This window comes from Theropithecus gelada, chromosome 2, assembly GCF_003255815.1.
Source record: "Theropithecus gelada isolate Dixy chromosome 2, Tgel_1.0, whole genome shotgun sequence".
Classification (NCBI taxonomy): domain Eukaryota; kingdom Metazoa; phylum Chordata; class Mammalia; order Primates; family Cercopithecidae; genus Theropithecus; species Theropithecus gelada.
Genome location: NC_037669.1, coordinates 88,100,348 through 88,109,311, shown reverse-complemented (window position 1 = coordinate 88,109,311; position 8,964 = coordinate 88,100,348). Strand labels below are relative to the sequence as shown.

At 59.5% G+C, this 8,964-nt stretch overlaps 1 protein-coding gene across 3 annotated transcripts; it reads right to left on the bottom strand.

Annotated features, from left to right (window-relative positions):
* Nucleotides 1-763: 763 nt before the first annotated feature.
* On the bottom strand, nucleotides 764-8,289 carry DUSP7 (dual specificity phosphatase 7). Of its 3 annotated transcripts, XM_025377962.1 has the most exons (4): nucleotides 7,593-8,289; nucleotides 5,686-6,120; nucleotides 2,514-2,862; nucleotides 764-1,846 (listed from the first exon to the last, which is right to left on the bottom strand). In XM_025377962.1, the coding sequence occupies exons 1-3, from the start codon at nucleotides 8,107-8,109 to the stop codon at nucleotides 2,555-2,557; spliced, it is 1,260 nt and encodes a 419-aa protein (XP_025233747.1). In that variant the 5' UTR covers nucleotides 8,110-8,289; the 3' UTR covers nucleotides 764-1,846; nucleotides 2,514-2,554. The 3 variants fall into 3 exon arrangements, with proteins under 3 accessions (XP_025233747.1, XP_025233746.1, XP_025233748.1); XM_025377961.1 differs by having other exon boundaries at nucleotides 764-2,862; XM_025377963.1 differs by lacking the exon at nucleotides 5,686-6,120 and having other exon boundaries at nucleotides 764-2,862; nucleotides 7,593-8,200.
* Between the last annotated feature and the right edge of the window lie 675 nt (nucleotides 8,290-8,964).

The window sequence follows — 8,964 nt, the reverse complement described above, 5'->3', positions numbered from 1 at the left end:
ACTCGGGGCTTGTTGCCCACTGGGGGCCTCACTTCCCCAGACTGTGGCCCCCATCCTTCTCCAGACCTCCTCCCTGCTCTAGCCCAGGGCCTTGCTTAGACCCTACCCCCAGGGGAGCCTGGACGGAGGCCGATGCCCACCCTCCCCTGTACACACCTGATTCCTCCCTGTGAACCCAGGCCAACAATGTGCTCGTCATGCCACAAAGCTGAACAGCACTCAGGAACCAGGTGCAATCGGCCCTAAGGGACCTGTCCAAGGCCACCCAGCCCTTAAGAAGCAAAGAAGGGCTGACCTGCTCACTGCCCACTGACATCCCAGGACCTGCAGGGGCAGGGTTAAATGCACATTCTCCTCTCTCATCCACACAGCAGCAAGAGAAAAGGTTAGGGTTCTAGGGGCTGCAACCTGGGCAATGCCTAAGCAGATAGCCTTGGACAATGAAGGGCGAGTCAGGGGCTCAGTTGTGTGAATTTGGTCCATACAACCTCTCCAAGCCTTGATTTCAGCAGAAGCCCACAGAGAAAGCCCTGATGCCGCTGCCTGCCAGTGCCTAAGGGCTGGGGAAATGCCACCTGCCCCAGCTTCATCCAGAAACTTTGGCTGCTCCCTCCCATCTGCAGGGCACCTTGATTAGTCTAAGCAAGTGCCCAGCAGACCCCAAGCAGAACCAGGCCAATGCATCACAGAGCAGGCACTAGGACACCGGTCGAGACTCCTTCACCTCCTTCCCAGGCCCCAAGCCCTTATCAGACACGACTCATTTTAAAGAAAAAATAATATTTATTTGCAATATAAACAAAGTCCCGTTGTTGGTTCGGGATATATATATGTATGTGTGTGTATATATATATATGTAGGGTCACAAATCTTCCTTCATAAGATCATAAAGCAAAACTGGCCACCTTCTGGCATACCCTCATTTATACAAATCTGGTGCATCTTTCTGGGTTTTCTTTTTAAAAATAAAAGAGAGAAAAAGAGAACCATGTACAGCATGGAAGCTTGTTGTCAATTTCTCGACTGTGGCAAGATTTTAATCTGCTGCCTTAAGAATCCCTGAAAACCACCCCTGTGAGGTAAGAAGCAGTGGAGCAGAGTTTTCTGTGGCCTCACTCACATGCTGAGTGCTGCTCCATCAGGGACCCTGGCCCGACCCCTCTCCCTGCCCTAGGCCCTCATGCAGTCCTGACACCTGGTGAAACTGAGGCTGGAGAAGGAACAAAACTGGAGGAAGATAACGGAATCCGTGGCTTTGTTCTGTGGAGGCAGAGGGAAGTGAACAGAGCCTCACCCCCCTTCTGCTGGTCCACCCTTGCCCCACTTGCCCCTGCCCTAGGGTTGAAATGGGTGCAAGTCTCCTGGCAGTAGAAGGCATGGGCAAGATGAGGGCAGGGCAAGCTTCCAAGGGGACAAGGGGGCTGCCAGTGGCAGCCAGACCAAAGCGACAGCTAGGGAGAGGGAAGAACCTGAAGGTAGGGCTGGGTCTCACCACCTAAGCTCTCCCCAGCCACTGGGCCTCCACTCCCAGTTACAACAAGAGAGAGGAGAGGGAGAGGGAGAGAGAGAAACAGACAGACAGAAGTAGTGGCTAAGTATATAAAAGGGTTCAGAGCCCAGAGGGCTAATGCTACTGCCTGGCCGCCCCCTGCAGCCCACCTTCTGCGGGACAGCGGCAGGGACCCGGGTTCCCCACCTTCTGCCTCAGGGAGGTCTGCAGGGACCACCAGAGGGATGGATGAGAGGGCAGAAAATGCAAAGACCACCATCCAGCCCACCAATCACAACTTGCAGCAGTCATCACAGGCGAATGCAGGGCCAAGTCAGACTGGGCCAAGGGTGGGAGGCGGCACGACTGGGGGTCCCAATACCTGAAGAGCAGTAAGCCACCCCTTCAAGAAGGGCCCGCCGAGGAAATGGAGGCTTCACACATGTGCAAAACGCATTTGGTCAAGGTCAACATGGGGTCTGTCTTTTCCATTAAAAAACAAAAACAAACACAATACTTGCTTTTTGAAATTGAACGAAAAACAAAACTGATAACATTTCTCTCTCTCGCAGGATCAGGAAAGGGATGAAATACTGGGTTATACAATCCACTGTTGCATGTAGCCTGAAAATAACACTTTTTGTTAAAAAAAAAAAAAAAAATCAAGAAGAGCTCAAACACTCTTTGTGCTCCAGGGAGCTTGGATTTACCTGCCAAAAGTAAAAAGTAAACTCAGGTCCGTGGATGTGTCTTTAAAAAATAGCCAAACTGGCTGGGCCATCAGCAGAAAGGAGCATCCTGGACAGGATGAGGCCCTGGTGGACGCCCAAAGCCACGTGTCCAAGAGCCGAGGCCTCTCCAGCAAGCCCTGCAGACGGAGACCTTGCCTGCGGGCCCCGCCCCCAAGGATGGTGAGGGGCGCTCCGACACCGAGCAGCCTGGGTCTCTGGGCACAGGCGACATCTGGGGGTTCCTCAGGCCAGAGGTGGCAGGCTTGGGCTCTCCCACCTAGCCTTGTGGAGAGCCGAGCAGGGGCCTGGTGCCATGACCCCCGTGCACCAGGCCTCACGTGGACTCCAGCGTATTGAGTGGGAACAGGTTGTGGTTGGTGGGTGTGGAAAAGTAGAGCTGCTCACTCGGCGCATGGTTGTCGCACGGGCTGCTTAGCCCCAGCGTCCGCTCAAAGTCCAGCAGCTGCCCCATGAAGTTGAAGTTGGGCGAGATGTTGGACTTTTTTCTCTTGACAAAGTCGTAGGCGTCGTTGAGTGACAGGTTCATCTTCTGCATCAGATAGGCCACAGTGACCGTCACTGAGCGGCTGATGCCTGCCAGGCAGTGCACCAGGACACCACACTTCTTGGAGCGGGCTTCATCTGAAACACATCGACATCGGTCAGGGAGGTGCCTCCTTCAGGGAGCCTTCCCACATGGGTGGCCAAGTTGGGCTGGGACACAGAGGGCAGCATGGCCGCTGGCTGGTCTTGCCCAACCCCTGAGGGACCTGGCCAAGCCCAGTGTGGGTAGGGCAGCAACTTGGAATAGAGGTCAACAGCACTGCTGTGGAGAGGGCTCTGCACACTTTAGCCCCAAGGCACTGGACACCCGTGTCTCAGTTTCCTCATCTATAAAATGGGCCTATTTATGTACAGTGGTCTCATAAAGACCTGTGAGGGGTCAAGAAACATGAACTACTGTAACGCCTGTGACCATGGCTAGTTCTACCACTGCCATGTGCATTGCGACTGCTGTCACGGGCATCACCTGCATCCTCTTGGGTCATCTGCACCATGGCCAGTAAGCCCATTTTATCAATGAGGAAGCAGACACAGAGACAAACTGGCAAGCCCAAGGCCACACAGAGGCTCCTCCTAGCTCAGCACCCACTGCTGCCAGGCCGTGACCTGGGACTGGGGGCTGGGCTGGTTCTCTTGGAGCTGCTCCCATGGGTTGTCCCCGAGAGTCTTCCAGGAAAGTGGCCTGAGGGAGGCTCCTCTGGAAGGAAGTAAGTGGCCTGGCCCTGCACTTCGCTCTGCCCAGCTAGTCCCCAAGGCCTTAACTCCAGCTCCTAAGACACAAGAACTGCGATGCTGGCCACACTATCACTTGTGATAGGGCTTCATAAGTGAGGCGTGCTTAAATGGGCCCCACCCCTGCCACTTGCTAGACCTTCCACAGAGGCCCATGTGCCAGTGATATCTCCTACCCTAGCCGACTGGATGCGGCCAACCTTCCTGTCCCCTTTCCCCTCCAACCCTCCCAGCCTCCCCCAGTGCCACCCTCAGACTCCTCTGCCTGACACATAGAAGCTCAATAAATACTGGCTGAGCTACTGAACAACTCAGTCCTGTAATCTCTCCTGGACCCTGGGGCAGCTGCCTCTCTGTGTGCCACAGCTGTGCCGGGGACACAGATTCACAAGAGGCAGCCATGGGGTCCTTGATGTCCCCACCACCCTGACTCTGAACCCTCCAGGAGCCAGGCACACAGCTAGCACTCAATTAATGCCTTCCTACAAGATGAACAGATGGGTTCACCCACTGTTCTTCATTGCCTTTGTCCTGACAGAGCTTCCTCTCTCGTCCCCGCCCAACCAAGGGTACCAAGGATTAAGCATACAGTAGGTGCTTCCTCCAGACTCAGGGACTGACAGGGGGCCCCATGGCTAAGGCACTGGGGCAGGATCATCTGTCGAGGAGACAGACATTGTGGCTTCATGTGGAGCTATGTGGTCTGACCTCGAGATTAGGGGTGGGAGAAGTGTGTGCTGGGATGAGCCTCCAGTGGTGACACCACGATGTGAGGAATGCCTGGCCCCCAAACCCACCTCCAGGTGATCCAAAGAAAGTCTGCTTCTGCTGGCTTTATTTTTGGCCTTTTCAGGGTGTAGCTGGTGACTGATCCTGTCCCACTGACTCCTAAGGGATGCCTGGGCCTCAATTCCTTCACTTGTCAAATGAGGAAAAAGGTCCCCCTACCCAGATGGGGAGGAACTTTCAGGAACGATAAAGGTACCCATTAGCCAGGCCCAGCCTGGCAAAGCCTGCTTTCCTCTCTCTTTCCCCCTCCCTTGTTGGGGGAGTTCAAATGCTGAGGCAGCACCCATAGCCCTCTTGGCCCCTAGGGTCGGGGGCAGGGCTGAGAAGCTCCAGGCAGCCCCAGTTGCAGCCCCTCCCCCAGGCCTCAGCTTCCTTCCTTCCTCCCAGCCAGGCACCTACTTTTGGTTCCCAGTAAGCGGATGAGGCGGAGAAGCCTCCCACTTCCTGTTGTTAAAGCTAGCCCAACCCAGCCGACACCAAAACGCCCTCCACTGGACATAGCCGCCATAGGGAAAAGACAGCCCAGGCCACCCCCACACCTTGCCACTGGAGGCTGGGCAGAAACATTGGGTCACCAGGCTCAGAGATAGAGCGTTTACATTCATCCTGAGCCCCCGTGCCCCTTCCTTGCACCCTGGGCCAGGGGAGATGACCTGTGGTCTCACAGCCTCCAGGTGGCCAAAGAGTAAAGCCAGCAGGGGACCCGAGTCTGCTGAGGCTGGGGATACAGGGACTCAAAGGGCACTAAGCCAGACGGCAGGACACACTGCTCTGGGGAAGGCCTTTCTCCACTCCCCCACCTTCTCTTACACTCCTCCCTACACTCCAAGCGAGCCCTACAGGCTGCAGAGAGCATCTGGAGCCTGACCCAGCTAGCGGTCACCACATTTCAATAGCTGCCTGTTTGGGGTGTGCCTCTGGCTCCAGGGAGGGCTACCTTTCAGCCCTCTTAAGTACACATTAAAGCCCAAAGAGGCAATATGACAACCCCATCCTGGAGAGACACGTGTGCTGAGGCGTGATGTGGAGCAAGTGAGACCTGTGGGAGGTCTGCGCGCTGTGATGTTTCAGCTTGCTAAGCCCGAAACAACATCTAAGCCAGGAAAACACGAGCTGGACAGCAGAGAGCCCATGAGGTGCTGCCAGCTAGGGGGAGCTCAGGGCTCAGGAGACTGCTCAGGCCCCAACAGGTATAGGGGCCCAAGGGACTCGGTGACTCACAGTAGGCATGGGTACACTCAGGGGCACAGGCTGGCACACGCAGGGCACACACAGGTCTCAACAGGCCCAGAGGTACCCAGTCAGGTGGGGGCGCCACCCAGAGTCCTGCATACACCTTGACGCGCCCACCCCCCCCCCCGCCCAGCACACAGAACCTACCAATGAAGCTGATGGCCTCAGGGAAGAACTGGGAGAGGTTCTGGCTCCAGTGGTCAGAGATGGGGATCTGCTTGTAGGTGAACTCGCCGCCGTGCTCAAAGGCATTGGGTAGGTTGGGTGTGACGTTGAGGATATACTTGATGCCGTACTTGCCGAGCACGTCCAGGTTGGTGGAGTCCTTGGCGCAGCCGAGGTAGAGGTAGGGCAGGATCTGGACAGGGAAGGCTGGTTGGCTGGATGGCACGGGGCTGCCATCCGACTCGGTGGCACTGCTGGGCAGCTCTCGGTCCGACTCGCCGTCGGAGCAGTCAGAGCTGATGCGCAGGCCCCCCAGGCCCAGCACTGAGGTGGGTGGCGAGCTGCTCGGTGAGGAAGAGCTGTCCACGTTGGTCTCGCAGTGCTCAGAGTACTCTGTCTGAAACTTGTTGAAACCACCTGTGTCCGGAGTGAGACAGGGCCTGGGTGAGAGGCTGGTGAGAGCCCAGATGGGCTGCACAACCCAGATGGGCTGACCAGAGATGGCCAGGACTCCCCACGCCAAACACCACAACACCAACGGCCAGCATGGGCCATACCAAGCATCTTACACGTGTGCCCTCTCTTGTGTCCTCTCCATCTAAACCATGACCACTTCACAGACAAGGAAACTGAGGCCCCAGGAGGTGAAGTGACATGCCTGGACTCCAAACTGGTACCCATAACACTTCAGGGCCCCCAGCCATGCTACCAGCTTTAGGGCACTTGAGGACAGGCCCCAGCTCATTCCTCTTCTGCAGCTCCCACGCACGCCTAGCATCCATGGGTGTTCAGTAACAGCTAAGTGGTAAAGAAAAGCAGACAACCCCATTTAGCCAGCACCTCTGGGTTGGCAAACTCCTCTTATAGATGAGACCACAGGTGCCAGAGCCACATCTGGCTCAGATAAGAGGCAGAGAGGTCCTGGGCTTCCTGAATGGGAGTCTAGTGGTTGCCCAGCCCCAAAACTACAGCTGGGGAGGGTAGTGGGAAGGTACTGGCTGGCCCCTTCCCCCAGCAGGGGCAGGTTTTTGAAGGGGGTCCTGGCTCCACTTCTCTAGAATCCTCCCTTAGAACACAAGCCTCCCCAGCCTTGGACCTGCAGCGGGGGAGGGCCACTGGGGCAATACAGGGACAGGAGAAATGGGGAGCCCCTTGCAGTGAGGCATGGGCCCTGCGCCCGAGGGTGCCGCAGGCCTCCCCTCCCCTCCCGCCCGCCCCGCTGCCAGCAAGAGGCCATTTTGGAATGTTAATTGGAAACACCGGCCTCAGCCACTCGCCCCCCGGTGCTGCCTCTCCCTTCTGCAAGCTCTGCGGCATCAGGCTAGGGACCTGGGGGTCCCGAGAGACCCGGGCCAGGGCAACGGTCCCTGCCCATACCCTGCCCCAAGCGCCTCCTAGAGGCGGCAATTCTCCGGTGGAAGGAGCAATTCCCGGATCCAGGAGACCCCAACCCAAATGGTCTCCATGCGCTGGAGATGAGGATGGTGCTATGAAAGGTGCCTTCCTGATCCTGGCCTTCCAGAAACACGAATTCCAGGCTGGACTCGGGCGCCCTGCTGCTTTTAGAGTTCTGGAAGGCAGCGCCTTCCACCTCTAAGGGGCTCCACCGGAGCCTAGGCACTACTGTCGCCCCATCAACAGGAAACCCCAGGCAGGGGAAAGTTTGTTCCACCCACTCGAATCGTGCCGAGAAAGGGGGCGCAGAGGGAGCCCCGCGCCTGCCAAACCACACGGTGGGGACCCGACTCCAGGAGGGCGGATGCAGGCCGGGGACGACGTGGCGCCCAGCGGGGCAGGCCGAGCGCGTGGAGAGGAAAGCGCCTCCAAGGGGGGCGTCAGGGAGTCGCGGGGGGCCCCGATCCCGCAAAGCGTCTCGGTGCTGCCCTCACCTTGGAGGTAGTAGGCCTGGCAGCCGTCGTCGCGCAGCTTCTGTAGGAGCAGGCCGAGCACGGAGGCGGGAGCGCCGGGCTCGGGCTGCCACTCGGCCGTGGCCTCGTCATAGAGCAGCACAGTGGCCGCCTTGCAGCGCGTGGCGAAGCGCTCCTTGTCGGCGTGGTTGGGGATGATGGAGCGGATGGGCAGGTTGCCCTTGCGCAGGCGGCGCAACATGAGGCCCGGGATGGCCAGGTTGATGGCCGTCTCGATGTGCGACGACTCGAAGAGCTCGTGCGGCCGGCAGTCGAGCAGCAGCAGGGACGCGCCGCCGCGCACCTCCAGCTCCTCCTGCAGCCACTCGGCGCTCTTGCAGGGCATGGCTCCTGCTCCCGTTGCCGCGCCCGCACCGGTGCCTGCGCCGGACCCCGACCCCGCACCGGGCTCGGACCCCGCCCGGGTGCCCCCAGCCGCCGCCGCCCCCGAAGTCGACATGTGCGCCCGCGCTGGGGGGCCGCGGAGCTGGTTTTTCATGGGGACCGCGGGCGGCCCGGGGCCGGGGCCGGGGCCGGGCAGCCCTGCCCTGGGACGTCGCCCCGGCCGCGCGGGCCCCAGCCGCGTCTCCGGGCGCCCGCCTCCCGCCGAGCTGCGCGCCCGCCGCCCCGGCCTCCTGGCCTCCCGGCCTCCGTCCCGCCCGCCCGGCCCTCCGCGCGCACCGCGGCCTGACAGCCCCAATTAAACAGCGGCTCCGGCGGCCGCGCGCCGAGGCGTTCTCCAGAAGGCGGGGCCGCGGGGGCCGGCGCCCGGGCTTAAAGGCGCAGCGCCTCCACCGCCCCTCCCCACGGGGTACGCGGGCGCGCTCGCGACCCGAGCCCCGGAGACCAGCGGTCGGGCCCTCCCCGGCCGCCTCCTCACCGTCGCCCCCTGGACTAGCCCGGAGCTGACTGCGATGCGCCTAGGGGCCCCGGCCCAGACGCCCTCACGGGTTCACTCTGCGCGTGCTCCCAAGCTCTTCTGGACATTACGGGAAGAGCGGCCCTGGGGGCGTCCTATGCCTGGCACCCCCACCCCACATTCACAAGAGCATAGTTTTTCTGGGACGGGGCGTGGTGGGGGGGTGGTGGTCAAGCTGAGCAACCTCTCCTCCTTCCGCCTGTTATCCCATTCATTCTTTTTGTCATCGAGTTCATTCAACAAGTGGGAATTGAACGCCTACTACGTGCCAGGTACTGTGCTAGGCAGTCACCGTTTCGGGGGACCTCATCGTTTTCCTGACGGTCACAGGCTCCAGACCTGAGGGGGAGCGTCTCACGCCAGCAGGCCTGATGGGAAATCAGGACCTGGGCAACTGGCGGGGTAGGAAGACTCAGGGCCGTGCCACCTTCCGTG